General features: G+C 53.0%; 1 protein-coding gene across 1 annotated transcript in view; it reads right to left on the reverse strand.

Moving 5' to 3' along the window:
- LOC140398613 (protein AF-10-like) overlaps positions 1 to 16,527 on the reverse strand; it is a 243,298-nt gene that overhangs the window by 19,819 nt on the left and 206,952 nt on the right. Inside the window, 5 exon segments of the mRNA XM_072487458.1 lie at positions 2,681 to 3,012; positions 3,014 to 3,070; positions 5,857 to 5,945; positions 7,567 to 7,755; positions 10,838 to 10,968. Coding sequence (XP_072343559.1) covers positions 2,681 to 3,012; positions 3,014 to 3,070; positions 5,857 to 5,945; positions 7,567 to 7,755; positions 10,838 to 10,968 — 798 coding nt within the window.

The raw sequence follows: 16,527 nt of genomic DNA on the forward strand, positions 1-16,527 counted from the left end.
GCCAGTTAGACAGGAACGAAGGTTGGCAGGAAAAACTTAGCTGAACGATGGGCTACCTTCAAAACAGAAATGGCCCAGACACAAGGTATATTCCTTTAAAAGCGATAGGGGCAGCACGGTGACACAGTGGTTAGCCCTGCTGCCTCACGGCGCCCAGGTCCCAAGTTCGATCCCGGCTCTGGGTCACTGTCCGTGTGGAGTTTGCACATTCTCCCCGTGTTTGCGTGGGTTTCGCCCCCACAACCCAAAGATGTGCAGGGTAGGTGGATTGGCCACGCTAAATTGCCCCTTAATTGGAAAAAATGAATTGGGTACTCTAAATTTATTTTTTTAAAAAGGGAAAGATAGCGCAATCAAATCCAGAGCTCCTTGGATGAAAACTGAGAAAGAAATTAAGACAAGAAAGAAAGAAAGTGTGCTGATTCCATGTGTCAGGTTGAGAACCAGGGGGAATACAGAGGGGATAGTGAAGGAAGTGAGAATGGAAATTGCCAGGGGCACTGGCCATAATCTTCCAGTCTTCTCTAGACTGCTGAGGTGCCAGGAGAATTGCAAAAGGGTAGCCCCAGCAATTACAGGCCATTAGTTTAACCATCTATAGTGGGGAAGCCTTTAGAAACAATTATTCGGGGTAGAATTAGTAGTCACATGGAAAAGTGTGGGTTGATTAGGAAGAGCCAGCATGGATTTTAAAAGGGGAAATCATGTTTAACTAACTTGCCGGAGTTTTATTTGAGCTGGTCGCAGAAAGGGTGGATTAGGCTAATGCTACTGATGCGATGTACATGGATTTTCAAAAGGCAGTCGATACAGTGCCACACAACAGGCGTGAGAAAAGTTATAGCTCATGGAATAAAAGGGATGTAACAAAGTGGATACAAAATTGGCTGAATAATAGGAAGCAGAGAGTAACAAACAATGGATAGTTTTGGGTTGGGGGAAAGTTTGCAGTGATGGTCCCCAGGGGCCAGTCTTGGGACGTTTGCTTTTCCTGATATCTTCTAATGATCTAGATCTTGGTGCAGGGGGTAATTTCAAAGTTTGCTGGTTAAACAAAACTTGGAAGTGTTGTAAACTGTGAAGAGGACAGTGTAGAACTTCAAAAGGACATAGTCAAGTTGGTGTCATGGGCAGGCAGGTGGCAGATGAAGTTCAATGTGGAGAAGTGTGATGTGATGCATTTGGTTAGGAAGAACATGGAGACAATATAAAATAAGGATTACAATTCTTAAGGGGATTCAGGAGCAGAGAGACCGGTGTATATGTACATATATCACTGAAGGTGGCAGGACAGGTGGAGACGGCAATTAATAAAGCAAAGAGTATTCTTTTTAAAAATAAATTTAGAATACCCAATTCATTTTTTCCCAATTAAAGGACAATTTAGCCTGGCTAATCCACCCACCCTGAACTGAAATGAAATGAAAATTCGCTTATTGTCACAAGTAGCCTTCAAATGAAGTTACTGTGAAAAGCCCCTAGTCTCCACATTCCAGCGCCTGTTCGGGGAGGCTGGTATGGGAATTGAACCGTGGGAATTAGCCTGCCTTGGTCTGCTTTAAAAGCCAGCGATTTAGCCCAGTGTGCTAAACCAGCCCCTAGGGTGGTTTACCCCTCGGGTAAACCAGCCCCTGCACATCTTTTGGGTTGTGGGGGCAAAACCCACGCAGACAGGGGGAGAATGTGCAAACTCCACACAGACAGTGACCCAGAGCCGGGATCGAACCTGGGACCTCGACGCTGTGAGGCAGCAGTGCTAACCACTGCGCCACCGTGCTGCCCAAGCAAAGAGTATTCGGGGCTTTATTAATAGAGGCATAGAGTACAGGAGCAAGGAGGTTATGCTGAACTTGTACGTGACACTAGTTAGACCTCAGCTAGAGTATTGTGAACAGTTCTGGGCTCCACACGAGATGAAGGATGTGATCACATTGGAGAGGGTGCAAAAGAGATTTACAAGGATGTTTCCCGGGGGTGAGAAACTTCAGTTGTGAGGATAGATTGGAGAGGTTGGGACTGTTCTCCTTGGAGAGAAGAAGGCTGAGAGGAGAGTTGACAGACATGCTCAAAATCATGAGGGGGCTGGACAGGGTAGACGGGGAGAAACCTTTCCCATTCGTAAAAGGATTGAGAATGTGAGGGGCACAGATTTGAAGTGATTTGCAAAAGAAGCAAATGTGATGCGAGGAAAAGCTTCTTCACACGTCGAGTGTTTCAGATCTGGAATGCACGGCCTGGAAGTGTGGCGGAGGCAGGTTCAATTGAGGCATTCAAGAGGGGACTAGATAATTATTTGAATAGAAAACAATGCGCAGGTGTACGGGGTAAAGGCAGGAGAATGGCACTAAGTTATAATGATCATTTGGAGAGCCGGTGAATGGCCCACTACTTCAACGTAACAATTCGATAATTCTGTGATCTTAAGATCATAACAGTGACGACACTTAAATAATCTTTGGGACATCATGAGGCATGAAAGGTGCAATTAGAAATTGTTTCTTTCCTCACTACACAATGGCAGAGCATCGCATGAATGCCCTGTTCCTTTGGCCAAACTATTGCACTGGATCCTGTCCACAGAGCCAAGACATGATTATCTGATTAGATAGACACAGTCACATGTTAGGCAGCACCTTTCCAGTGAGGTTTATCTGCCCACAGAAAAATGCATTAATCTGACCTGTTACAGAGGCTGGCTGACGGTGGAACATTAAGGGGTGTAGACGAATGTGGGAGGGAGTTATGGATCGACGCCACAGATGCAGACGATTGGTTGACACCATTCAAAGGACCGACAATACCGTTGCTGGCCAATTGGCTTCCCGGAGGGCATCCCATCATCCCGCCCATAGTTGGCGTGGTAGAGAATGCCGTTGTTGCCATGGAGGTGCCGGTGGCCATACTTCCCACGCAGGTCCTGGTCAGCCCGTTAACTTGCTGCTGAATTCCAGTCATCCCGGGGATCTGGAGTGAGACTGGGCTTTGCTGCAACGGAGGCAGGGCAGGAGGGGGGAGTACTCTGTAGGGACGAAGATGAACTGCTTCTACTGTGGCAACCGGAACGCAGATCCTGAAGAAAGGGAGAGAAGGATCCAATTTAGCTCCATGCGGAGATGGAGTCAATTATCTGATTTAACCCTCAAACAAGAAATATTTCTAATCTATGCATTTCGAGAACACCTAAGCACAAGTAAGTCTATTTTAAAAAAGCTCTCAACTAGAACAGAGAGGGGCTGAAAGATGAGTTAACCATTCTTTTTTTTTTAAATTTAGAGTACCCAATTATTTTTTCTCCAATTAAGGTGGCAATTTAGTGTGGCCAATCGACCTAACCTGCACATCTTTGGGTTGTGGGGGCGAAGCCCACACAGACACGGGGAGAATGTCACACGAACAGTGACCCAGGGCCGGGGTTCGAACCCGGATCCTCAGCGCCGCAGTCCGACCAAGTTCTACTCTAAACAAATTATGAAAGGGTTCGATAGGGTTGACATAAAGAAAGACTTGAAGGGTCCACAGCTTTGGGCCATCAGTATTAGATAGGTCCTAATAAATTCAATGGGGAATTCAGGAGAAACCTCTACGCTCAGCCAGTGGTGAGAATATAGAACTCGCTTCCATGTGGTACGGTACGGAGGCATTTAAGAGAAGCTAGATAAGGATATGAGGGAGAAAGCAACAGAAAGATACGCTGATAGTCAGGAGGAGACCTGTGCGCAGTCTAAACACCAGCACAGAGCTACTGGGCTGAATGGCCATTTGCTGTACCGCTGGTTCTTATGTAATGAGTTAGTTCGCAAGTTCCTTGGCTGTTATTTACACAGGTGGGGGCTGTTTTATGTACAGCAAGATTCCACACAGGAACAATGGATGATCCATTAATCTGGCTTTAATTTAGAGAAGAACAATAGCCTGGACTGACACAAAAAAACTACCAAAACAAAACAATATGGGATCTGGCATATTCACGCACACCAAAATAAAAAGGGAGCAAAGCTTTTCTGCCTCCGCATCTGGCAGTAGAGGGTTCGAACCCACACCAGACAATTCTGTCTCTGAATTCAGGTTGGACTTCCAGGGGGATACGAACATCCAGCGGGGTCATGGGAAACCATAAAATCCTTCGCCCATATATGACTGACCACCCAGGTCCTGTTTACCCATCATCCCGGTGCTCACTGACCAACACTGCCCCCTGGTTAAGCAGTACCTCGAGTTTAAAATCTACATCCTTGTTTTCAAACCCTTCCATGGCCTCATCCCTCCCGAATTCTGTAACCAGCTCCAATTCGACAAACCTCCGAGAGGTCAGCGCTCCACTCTCTTACACATACGCAATTTCCAATTTCCATTTGTCCGTCATTGACGGACGTGATTTCAGCTGCCTGGGCACTCAGCTGTGGAATTCCCTCCCGCCAACTCTCCCCACCCCGTCAACGCTCCCCCACCCCGTCAACGCTCCCCCACCCCGTCAACGCTCCCCCACCCCGTCAACGCTCCCCCACCCCGTCAACGCTCCCCCACCCCGTCAACGCTCCCCCACCCCGTCAACGCTCCCCCACCCCGTCAACGCTCCCCCACCCCGTCAACGCTCCCCCACCCCGTCAACGCTCCCCCACCCCGTCAACGCTCCCCCACCCCGTCAACGCTCCCCCACCCCGTCAACGCTCCCCCACCCCGTCAACGCTCCCCCACCCCGTCAACGCTCCCCCACCCCGCCAACGCTCCCCACCTCGCCAACGCTCCCCTCCTCGCCAACGCTCCCCACCCAGTCAACGCTCCCCACCCCGCCAACGCTCCCCACCCCGCCAACGCTCCCCACCCCACCAACGCTCCCCACCCCGCCAACGCTCCCCACCCCGCCAACGCTCCCCACCCCGCCAACTCTCCCCATCTACTTTAAGGTGCTCAGTAAAATCTACCTCTTACCAATCTGGTTATCATTTATCAGCCCTACATGTTATCAGCCCTACATTTAGGGCTGGTTTAGTACACTGGGCTAAATCGCTGGCTTTTAAAGCAGACCAAGGCAGGCCAGCAGCACAGTTCAATTCCCGTACCAGCCTCCCCGAACAGGCGCCGGAATGTGGCGACTAGAGGCTTTTCACAGTAACTTCATTTGAAGCCCACTTGTGACAATAAGCGATTTTCATTTAATCCGCCCCAAATATTTCCTTCGGTGATTTAGTGTCAGGTTTTGCATGGCAACATTCAGCGAGTGTGATATTTTACTATATGAACGGCGCTATCTAATTGCAAGTTGTTGTGTCTGTTTATCAGCCTGCAAACTACACGTTGTTCTCCCAGGGAAAAGGCTGAAGATACACCATCTTTCAAAAATGAGTGATGGGAACAGAGTTTAACATGTGACATTTGGCTCGGTGGACTCGGCTCCGGAGTACACCAAAGTTTTGCCTCAAGGGAAATAGTGTGTCATCTTAAATTTAACTAGGAAATTTCACCACAATCTCTAAAAACGTTAAAAGGTGTTGATTTTCTGACCATTGTTTGATTTACGAAGATTGAAATCAGAATGGGCCATTCAGCCCTTCGAGCCTGGTCCGGTGTTTAATTATGCAATAGCTGAATTGTATCTTTAACTCTTTCTACCTGCCCTGGTCCAATTTTCTTTAACACCCTGCCTAACAAAAGTCTATCAAACCTCCCCCCCCCCGCTTCCCCTTTATGTGAAGAAGTGCTTACTGGCATAACCCTGAACAGCCAGACTCCAATTTTAAGGCTATATCTCCGTGTTCTGGGCTCTCTCCCAGGCCTGCGGGCATCTATTTGATCAGAATATTGTAAAAAATTGGACCCAAGATGCAGAAAACATCTGACACCACCCAGGCCACGTACCTCCGATGATGCGGAGAGCGAATTCTCAGTCAGGAAGCTGCTCTTCGATGGGGGACTCTTACTGCTGTTCAGCAGCTCAGAGCTGCAAGCTACACCCAGGGAAAAGAGAAGACATGGATCAACAGTCAAGCAAAGCCACTTAAACAGAACAAATCTGTGGCTGTTGCTCTTTCAACGCAGCAGCAGAACCCGACGACCAAAGCAAAAGCTCCAATTCCAAATAAGAGGCGGGATTCTCCCAGCCCGGAGAAACACCGCAACCGGGCCACACCGCCCTAAGATTCCCCGCAGAGCGGAGAATCGGCGCCAGCGGGTTTGGTGCGGCACTGGTCGCGGGCCGCTGTACGCGGCCGGTCGCCGATTCTCTGGCCCGGATGGGCCGAGCGGCCGCTCTAAAACGGCAGAGTCCTGCCGACGCCGCCCACACCTGCGCGCAGTCGGCGGGAACTCTGCACGCAGGGTCGGGGGGTGGCCTGTGGGGGAGGGGGATGGCCTCCGATGGGGCCTGGCCCGCGATCGGGGCCCACCGATCAGCAGGCCAGCCTCTCGCTCCCCGGGCCTATTTTCGTCCGCGCCGGCCCCTGAACTCTCGCGCCATGTTGCGTCGGGGCCGGCGCGTTGAGGGAGGCCACCGCGCATGCGCGGGTTGACGCCGGCGCCACTGCACATGCGCTGATCCCGCGGTACACAGTTCGCACGGGGATGGGAGGCTGGAGCGGCATGAACCGCTCCAGCGCCGTGCTGGCCACCTGTAGGGGCCAGAATCGTTACTCCCAGAGGCCTGTTTCATGGCGGCGTTTCCGACGGCGTGGACACTCTGCCGCCGAATGGGAGAATCCCGCCCAACGTGTCAAAACTCTCCATAATTTGGTGAAATCTCCCGTTAACATCCTTGCTCCAAGAAGACCAATAATCTTATCTCTTAACATAACGGAAGCTCCTCATCCCGTTTCCGTTCTCGTCAACCCCCCACCCCACCAAGGCTATTACATCTTTCCTGAAGTGCGCTGCCCCGAATTTAACACAATACCCCAACTGAGGCCAAACCAGGGATTTATAAATTATTCCTTTTCCTCCAAGTTGGAGCTGGGTTTTTGTCTGTCCCAGGAGGTCCCAAGTTTACAGGTGTTGGTTTCTGTCTCAATCATGATGAGAGTGCCACCAGCAAGGCCAGCACATACTGCCCTCCTCTGATCGCCCTGGAGAACGTGCTGTTTATCCATTGCCTTGACAGCTGAGTGGTACATTTCACAGAGCAGGTAAGAGTCGACCACAAATGGATGTAGATTCACACGTCGAAAGTGGCAGATTTCCTTCCCCAACCACTGATGAATCAGGTGGATTCTAGCTTATAATTTCAAATTTATTTAATTAACTGAATTTAAATTCCCTAGCGGCTATGGTGGGATTTGAACTCGTGTCTCTGGATCATTCCACATAACCACTCGGCTACCGGTTCCGACTCGGGTGTGGAGTGCGCGTATTCACATTTTTGTGGGACAGGCTGGATGTCCACCAATGTTCCCAAGTCTGGCCATTTCTCCACCCCCTTGTAGGTTTCTCCACCCCCTTGAACAATGCCCCCCAAACGAGGTCTTGGCTGGCGTCAAGAGCTCGTAAGGCTGACCCAGATCGGGCCCTTCACAATGCGGGTCGCTCAGTCACACTCTCATGTTATTAATCAGCTGGTCACAGAGAAGCATTTCTCACCATTCTGGGCGGTGATTAGATGGGTCTGGGAGGAAGGGCCATTGTTGGGTGTCACACTCGCGAAAGGGACGGAAAGTTGGACGTTGAGTAGCTGAAGACGTTCTTTTTTTGCAGAGAGATTCATGATCTGTTCCTGCAAACGGCGATTGTCTAACTGAAGCAGGTGCAATGATTTTAACATGTCCACAACTGGGGAATGAAAAGAAATTAATTTATTATTTTGCTTCTCACTTCAGATTTACTCCAAATCCCAATACTGCCAATGCATTCCAGCTTCACAATATCTTCAGCCAGCCTTTCCTGAGATGCAAACCCAAACCTACTCACGTAGCCGTTCACGTGGTGAGAATTGGCAACAAGAAGATTTAACATTTAGATGAAACTTCTGTCGACCACAATACAAAATTGGGTGGAAGTTTAAGCTGGGAGGGCACAAGAGGCTGCAAAGAAATATAGACAGGGTAAGTGAGAGGGCAACAAGGTGGCAGATAGGCAGCATGGTGGCACAGTGGTTAGCAGTGCTGCCTCACAGCGCCAGGGACCCAGGTTTGATTCCCGAATGGGTCACTGTCCGTGCAGAGTCTGCACATCCTCCCCGTGACTGCGTGGGTTTCCTCCGGGTGCTCCGGTTTCCTCCCACAGTCCAAAATTGTGCAGGTTAGGTGGATTGGCCGTGATAAATTGCCCCTTAATGCCCAGAGATTTCATAGATTTCATAGAATTTACAGAGCAGAAGGAGGCCATTCGGCCCATCGAGTCTGCACCGGCTCTTGGAAAGAGCACCCTACCCAAGTCCACACCTCCACCCTATCCCCATAACCCAGTAACCCCACCCAGCACTAAGGGCAATTTTGGACACTAAGGGCAATTTAGCACGACCAATCCACCTAACCTGCACATCTTTGGACTGTGGGAGGAAACCGGAGCACCCGGAGGAAACCCACGCAGACACGGGGAGAACATGCAAACTCCGCACAGACAGTGACCCAGCGGGGAATCGAACCTGGGACCCTGGAGCTGTGAAGCAATTGTGCTAACCACCATGCTACCGTGCCGCCCCGAACCGTGCAGGTTATGCTATGGGGATATGGGTTAGAGCCAGGTGAGCAGACCTGCGAAGAGTGTTCTTTCAGAGGGTTGGTGCAGTCTTGATGGGCTGAATGGGCTCCTTTTGCACTGTACGGATTCTGTGGAGCATTATGTGGGGGAGTGAGGGGCCATCACTTTGTCCTCAAGAATAAAAGCAGAATATTATTTAAAAGATATGCAACTTCTGTACGTTGACGTTCAGAGACACCTCGGTGTCCTTGCACAAGAAACTTAGGAAGAGCCATCTGATTTGCTCCATCCCCCAGCTCTTTTCCCACAGCCCATAAAGGTTTACCCTAGATGTATTTATCCAATTTTCTTTTAAAATTTACTATTGAGTCTGCGGCCACTGATTTTTAGGAAGATAGGAACAGGAGATGGCCATTCAGCCCATCAAACTGGCTCCGCCATTGAATATGACCATGGCTGATCATTTCCCACATAATCCCCATATCCCTTTACATTATTGTTGATCAGAAATCTGTCAATCTCTGCTTTAAACATACACAAGGACTAAGCTTCCACATCCCTCTGGGGTAGAGAATTCCAAAGATCCACAACCCTTTGAGTACAATTTCTCCTTTGCTCGGTCCTAAGTTACTCTTACTAAAGTATGTCCCCTGCTTCTAGACTCCCCAACCAGGGGAAACATCTTACTTGCATCCACCCTGTCTAACTCATTAATAATAATAATACTAATCTTTATTATCGTCATAAGTAGGCTTACATTAATGCTGCAATGAAGTTACTGTGAAAAGCCCCTAGTTGCCACACTCCAGCGTCTGTTTGGGTACACTGAGGGGGAATTCAGAATGTCCAAATTACCTAACAGCACGTCTTTCAGGACTTGTGGGAGGAAACCGGAGCACCCGGAGGAAACCCACACAGACACAGGGAGAAAGTGCAAACTCCGCAACAGACAGTGACCCAAGCTGGGAATCGAACCCGGGTCCCTAGCGCTGTGAAGCAACAGTGCTAATCACTTAAGTATTCTGTAGATTTTTCAAAAAAAAATCCAATTAATAGAATTTACAGGGCAGAAGGAGGCCATTCGGCCAATCGAGTCTGCACCGGCTCTTGGAAAGAGCACCCTCCCTAAGCCCTCGCATCCACCCTGTCCCCATAACCCAGTAACCCCAGCTAACCTTTTGGACACGAAGGGGCAATTTATCATGGCCAATCCACCCAACCCGCACATCTTTGGACTGTGAGGGGAAACCGGAGCACCCGGAGGAAACCCACGCAGACACGGGGAGAACGTGCAGACTCCACACAGACAGTCACCCGACGCCGGAATTGAACCCGGGTCCCTGGAGCTGTGAGGCAGCAGTGCCAACCACTGTGCCACCCATAATTAATGACCAATTAGGGGCAATTTAGCGTGACCAATCCTCTTACCCTGCACATCTTTGGGTTGTGGGGAACGAGACCCACGCAGACACGGGGAGAATGTGCAAACTCCACACGGACAGTGACCCGGGGCCGGGACCGAACCCGGGTCCTCAGCGCCATGAGGCAGCAGTGCTAACCACTGTGCCGCCCTACTATCGTGTAGGATTCAACGAGACCACCTCACATGCTTTGAAACTCTAGATTGTACAGAGCCAGTTTCCCCAATCTCACGTCATAGGATAGTCCTGCCATCCTGGGAACAGGTCTGGTGAACCTGCGTTGCACTCCCTCCCTGATAGTAATATCCTTCCTAAGATAAGGGGACTAAAACTTCACCCAGTACTCCAGGTGCGGCCTAGCCAAGTTTCCAAACAAATGAAGCAAGGCTTTGCTACTCATTTACACAAACTCTCTTGTGATGAAGGCTAACGTACCATTCATCTTCCTGAGTGCCTGCTGCACCGGCATGTTAGTGACTTATTTTCAGACCTTTCAATGCTTTCCAGTCATCATAACGCACTGCAAAGAAGAATCTTTCCTCGTCTCTTCTCTGGTTCTTACGCGAGTCATCTGTCTTCTGGTTGCTGTATCTACTCCCAGTTAGAACAGTTTCTCTTTGTCTGATTAAAAACCTGTCATTATTTTCAATGTCTCTACTAGATCTCTCCTTAATCTTCTGGATGGTAAAGGCTGAAAGAATCACTGCCGACACACTGTCTTCACCAGCCAGCGTTTAACGCTGGACAATGGTCTGACGTTCCCATCCCTGTAATACTGAGCAGGTACTTACTGTCAATGCCTCCCTCCCCACTCCAGTGCTTGTCCAGGAGCTCCTCTATGTTGGACGTTGTCTGTGGTACATTCTCCAGCTGACTGGGTATGGCCTGATCGTAGAGGATGGACAAGCCACCAATGGGTGAGCTGCAATGTAGGGGGAAATAAAGAGATAAGAGTCAGAACTGGAACATCAAAGCAATAAGTTAAGATATGGGCAGAAGTATTGGAGGAGGTGGTGTTGGAGGATGAGGAGGAGGTGTTGGAGGAGGAGGAGTTGGAGGAGGAGGAGGTGTTGGAGGAGGAGGCGGAGGTGTTGGAGGAGGAGGTGGTGTTGGAGGAGGAGGTGGGGTTGGAGGAGGAGGTGGGGTTGGAGGAGGAGGAGGTGGTGTTGGAGGAGGAGGTGGTGTTGGAGGAGGAGGTGTTGGAGGAGGAGGAGGTGTTGGAGGAGGAGGTGTTGGAGGAGGAGGAGGAGGTGTTGGAGGAGGAGGTGTTGGAGGAGTTGGAGGAGGAGGTGTTGGAGGAGGAGGAGGTGTTGGAGGAGGAGGAGGAGGAGGAGGTGTTGGAGGAGGAGGAGGTGGTGTTGGAAGATAAGGTGGTGTTGGAGGAGGAGGAGGTGGTGTTGGAGGAGGAGGAGGAGGTATTGGAGGAGGAGGTGGTGTTGGAGGAGGAGGAGGTGGTGTTGGAGGAGGAGGAGGTGGTGTTGGAGGAGGAGGAGGAGGAGGTGTTGGAGGAGGAGGTGGTGTTGGAGGAGGTGGTGGAGGAGGTGGTGGTGTTGGAGGTGGTGGTGGAGGAGGTGGTGGTGTTGGAGGTGGTGGTGTTGGAGGTGGTGGTGTTGGAGGAGGAGGAGGTGGTGTTGGAGGAGGAGGAGGTGGTGTTGGAGGAGGAGGAGGTGGTGTTGGAGGAGGAGGAGGTGGTGTTGGAGGAGGAGGAGGTGGTGTTGGAGGAGGAGGAGGAGGTGTTGGAGGAGGAGGTGGTGTTGGAGGAGGAGGAGGTGGTGTTGGAGGAGGAGGTGGTGTTGGAGGAGGAGGTGGTGTTGGAGGAGGAGGAGGAGGTGTTGGAGGATAAGGTGGTGTTGGAGGAGGTGGAGGAGGTGGTGGTGTTGGAGGAGATGGTGTTGGAGGAGAAGGAGGAGGTGTTGGAGGAGGAGGAGGTGGTGTTGGAGGAGGTGGTGTTGGAGGAGGAGGTGGTGTTGGAGGAGGAGGAGGAGGTGGTGTTGGAGGATAATGTGGTGTTGGAGGAGGAGGAGGAGGTGTTGGAGGAGGAGGTGGTGTTGGAGGAGGTGGTGTTGGAGGAGGAGGAGGTGGTGTTGGAGGAGGAGGAGGTGGTGTTGGAGGAGGAGGTGGTGTTGGAGGAGGAGGTGGTGTTGGAGGAGGAGGAGGAGGTGTTGGAGGATAAGGTGGTGTTGGAGGAGGTGGAGGAGGTGGTGGTGTTGGAGGTGGTGGTGGAGGAGGCGGTGGTGTTGGAGGAGGTGGTGTTGGAGGAGGAGGAGGTGGTGTTGGAGGAGGAGGAGGTGGTGTTGGAGGAGGAGGAGGTGGTGTTGGAGGAGGAGGAGGTGGTGTTGGAGGAGGAGGAGGTGGTGTTGGAGGAGGAGGAGGTGGTGTTGGGGTGTAAGGTGGTGTTGGAGGAGGAGGAGGTGGTGTTGGAGGAGGAGGAGGTGGTGTTGGAGGATAAGGTGGTGTTGGAGGAGGAGGAGGTGGTGTTGGAGGAGGAGGAGGTGGTGTTGGAGGAGGAGGTGGTGTTGGAGGAGGAGGAGGAGGTGGTGTTGGAGGAGGAGGAGGTGGTGTTGGAGGAGGAGGAGGTGGTGTTGGAGGAGGAGGTGGTGTTGGAGGAGGAGGAGGAGGTGTTGGAGGAGGTGGTGTGGAGGAGAAGGAGGAGGTGTTGGAGGAGGAGGAGGTGGTGTTGGAGGAGGTGGTGTTGGAGGAGGAGGTGGTGTTGGAGGAGGAGGAGGAGGTGTTGGAGGAGGAGGAGGTGGTGTTGGAGGATAAGGTGGTGTTGGAGGAGGAGGTGTTGGAGGAGGAGGAGGAGGTGTTGGAGGAGGTGGTGATGTTGGAGGAGGTGGTTTTGGAGGAGGAGGAGGAGGTGTTGGAGGAGGAGGAGGTGGTGTTGGAGGATAAGGTGGTGTTGGAGGAGGAGGTGTTGGAGGAGGAGGAGGAGGAGGGTGTTGGAGGAGGAGGAGGTGGTGTTGGAGGATAAGGTGGTGTTGGAGGAGGAGGTGTTGGAGGAGGAGGTGGTGTTGGAGGAGGTGGTGTTGGAGGAGGAGGTGGTGTTGGAGGAGGAGGTGGTGTTGGAGGAGGAGGTGGTGTTGGAGGAGGAGGAGGAGGTGTTGGAGGATAAGGTGGTGTTGGAGGAGGTGGAGGAGGTGGTGGTGTTGGAGGAGGTGGTGTTGGAGGAGGAGGAGGAGGTGTTGGAGGAGGAGGAGGTGGGGTTGGAGGAGGAGGAGGAGGTGTTGGAGGAGGAGGAGGAGGAGGTGGTGTTGGAGGAGGTGGTGTTGGAGGAGGAGGAGGAGGTGTTGGAGGATAAGGTGGTGTTGGAGGAGGTGGTGGTGTTGGAGGAGGTGGTGGTGTTGGAGGAGGAGGAGGAGGTGTTGGAGGAGGAGGAGGTGGTATTGGAGGAGGAGGTGTTGGAGGAGGAGGAGGTGGTGTTGGAGGATAAGGTGGTGTTGGAGGAGGAGGAGGTGTTGGAGGAGGAGGAGGTGGTGTTGGAGGATAAGGTGGTGTTGGAGGAGGAGGTGTTGGAGGAGGAGGTGGTGTTGGAGGAGGTGGTGTTGGAGGAGGGAGGTGGTGTTGGAGGAGGAGGAGGAGGTGTTGGAGGATAAGGTGGTGTTGGAGGAGGTGGAGGAGGTGGTGGTGTTGGAGGAGGTGGTGTTGGAGGAGGAGGAGGAGGTGTTGGAGGAGGAGGAGGTGGGGTTGGAGGAGGAGGAGGAGGTGTTGGAGGAGGAGGAGGAGGTGGTGTTGGAGGAGGTGGTGTTGGAGGAGGAGGAGGAGGTGTTGGAGGATAAGGTGGTGTTGGAGGAGGTGGTGGTGTTGGAGGAGGTGGTGGTGTTGGAGGAGGAGGAGGAGGTGTTGGAGGAGGAGGAGGTGGTGTTGGAGGATAAGGTGGTGTTGGAGGAGGAGGAGGTGTTGGAGGAGGAGGAGGAGGAGGTGTTGGAGGAGGAGGATGTGGGGTTGGAGGAGGAGGAGGTGGTGTTGGAGGAGGAGGAGGAGGAGGTGTTGGAGGAGGTGGTGTTGGAGGAGGAGGAGGAGGTGTTGGAGGAGGAGGAGGTGGTATTGGAGGAGGAGGTGTTGGAGGAGGAGGAGGTGGTGTTGGAGGATAAGGTGGTGTTGGAGGAGGAGGAGGTGTTGGAGGAGGAGGAGGAGGAGGTGTTGGAGGAGGAGGATGTGGGGTTGGAGGAGGAGGAGGTGGTGTTTGGAGGAGGAGGAGGAGGTGGTGTTGGAGGAGGTGGTGTTGGAGGAGGAGGAGGTGGTGTTGGGGTGTAAGGTGGTGTTGGAGGAGGAGGAGGTGGTGTTGGAGGAGGAGGAGGTGGTGTTGGAGGATAAGGTGGTGTTGGAGGAGGAGGGGTGGTGTTGGAGGAGGAGGAGGTGGTGTTGGAGGAGGAGGTGGTGTTGGAGGAGGAGGAGGAGGTGGTGTTGGAGGAGGAGGAGGTGGTGTTGGAGGAGGAGGAGGTGGTGTTGGAGGAGGAGGTGGTGTTGGAGGAGGAGGAGGAGGTGTTGGAGGATAAGGTGGTGTTGGAGGAGGTGGAGGAGGTGGTGGTGTTGGAGGAGGTGGTGTTGGAGGAGAAGGAGGAGGTGTTGGAGGAGGAGGAGGTGGTGTTGGAGGGAGGTGGTGTTGGAGGAGGAGGTGGTGTTGGAGGAGGAGGAGGAGGTGTTGGAGGAGGAGGAGGTGGTGTTGGAGGATAAGGTGGTGTTGGAGGAGGAGGTGTTGGAGGAGGAGGAGGAGGTGTTGGAGGAGGTGGTGATGTTGGAGGAGGTGGTGTTGGAGGAGGAGGAGGAGGTGTTGGAGGAGGAGGAGGTGGTGTTGGAGGAGGAGGTGGTGTTGGAGGAGGAGGTGTTGGAGGCGGAGGAGGAGGTGTTGGAGGAGGAGGAGGTGGTGTTGGAGGATAAGGTGGTGTTGGAGGAGGAGGTGTTGGAGGAGGAGGTGGTGTTGGAGGAGGTGGTGTTGGAGGAGGAGGTGGTGTTGGAGGAGGAGGTGGTGTTGGAGGAGGAGGAGGAGGTGTTGGAGGATAAGGTGGTGTTGGAGGAGGTGGAGGAGGTGGTGGTGTTGGAGGAGGTGGTGTTGGAGGAGGAGGAGGAGGTGTTGGAGGAGGAGGAGGTGGGGTTGGAGGAGGAGGAGGAGGTGTTGGAGGAGGAGGAGGAGGAGGTGGTGTTGGAGGAGGTGGTGTTGGAGGAGGAGGAGGAGGTGTTGGAGGATAAGGTGGTGTTGGAGGAGGTGGTGATGTTGGAGGAGGTGGTGGTGTTGGAGGAGGAGGAGGAGGTGTTGGAGGAGGAGGAGGTGGTATTGGAGGAGGAGGTGTTGGAGGAGGAGGAGGTGGTGTTGGAGGATAAGGTGGTGTTGGAGGAGGAGGAGGTGTTGGAGGAGGAGGAGGTGGTGTTGGAGGATAAGGTGGTGTTGGAGGAGGAGGTGTTGGAGGAGGAGGTGGTGTTGGAGGAGGTGGTGTTGGAGGAGGAGGTGGTGTTGGAGGAGGAGGAGGAGGTGTTGGAGGATAAGGTGGTGTTGGAGGAGGAGGAGGAGGTGTTGGAGGAGGTGGTGGTGTTGGAGGAGGTGGAGGAGGTGGTGGTGTTGGAGGAGGTGGTGTTGGAGGAGGAGGAGGAGGTGTTGGAGGAGGAGGAGGTGGGGTTGGAGGAGGAGGAGGAGGTGTTGGAGGAGGAGGAGGAGGTGGTGTTGGAGGAGGTGGTGTTGGAGGAGGAGGAGGAGGTGTTGGAGGATAAGGTGGTGTTGGAGGAGGTGGTGGTGTTGGAGGAGGTGGTGGTGTTGGAGGAGGAGGAGGAGGTGTTGGAGGAGGAGGAGGTGGTATTGAGGAGGAGGTGTTGGAGGAGGAGGAGGTGGTGTTGGAGGATAAGGTGGTGTTGGAGGAGGAGGAGGAGGTGTTGGAGGAGGAGGAGGAGGAGGTGTTGGAGGAGGAGGATGTGGGGTTGGAGGAGGAGGAGGTGGTGTTGGAGGAGGAGGAGGAGGTGGTGTTGGAGGAGGTGGTGTTGGAGGAGGAGGAGGAGGTGTTGGAGGATAAGGTGGTGTTGGAGGAGGTGGTGGTGTTGGAGGAGGTGGTGTTGGAGGAGGAGGAGGAGGTGTTGGAGGAGGAGGAGGAGGTGGTATTGGAGGAGGAGGAGGAGGTGTTGGAGGAGGAGGAGGTGGTGTTGGAGGGATAAGGTGGTGTTGGAGGAGGAGGAGGAGGTGTTGGAGGAGGAGGTAGGTGTTGGAGGAGCTGGTGTTGGAGGAGGTGGTGGTGTTGGGAGGAGGAGGTGTGGAGTAAGGCCCTTCGCAGCGTGAGTGCCTTCGTGTGCAAGATCGAGCCTGATCCAGCTCAAGGTAGTGTATTGGGCGCACCTCACTAAAGCCAGAATGAGTAGTTTCTTGGCCGGGGTTCAGGGTATCTGCGAGCGCTGTTCAAGGGGGTTCGCTCATCACACGCATACGTTTTGGTCCTGTCCCAAGCTTGTGAGTTTTTGAATCTCCTTTTTCAGCACCATGTCGGCTATCCTGAATATTGAG

This window comes from Scyliorhinus torazame, chromosome 21 (assembly GCF_047496885.1).
Source record: "Scyliorhinus torazame isolate Kashiwa2021f chromosome 21, sScyTor2.1, whole genome shotgun sequence".
In the NCBI taxonomy this organism is placed as follows: Eukaryota; Metazoa; Chordata; class Chondrichthyes; order Carcharhiniformes; family Scyliorhinidae; genus Scyliorhinus; species Scyliorhinus torazame.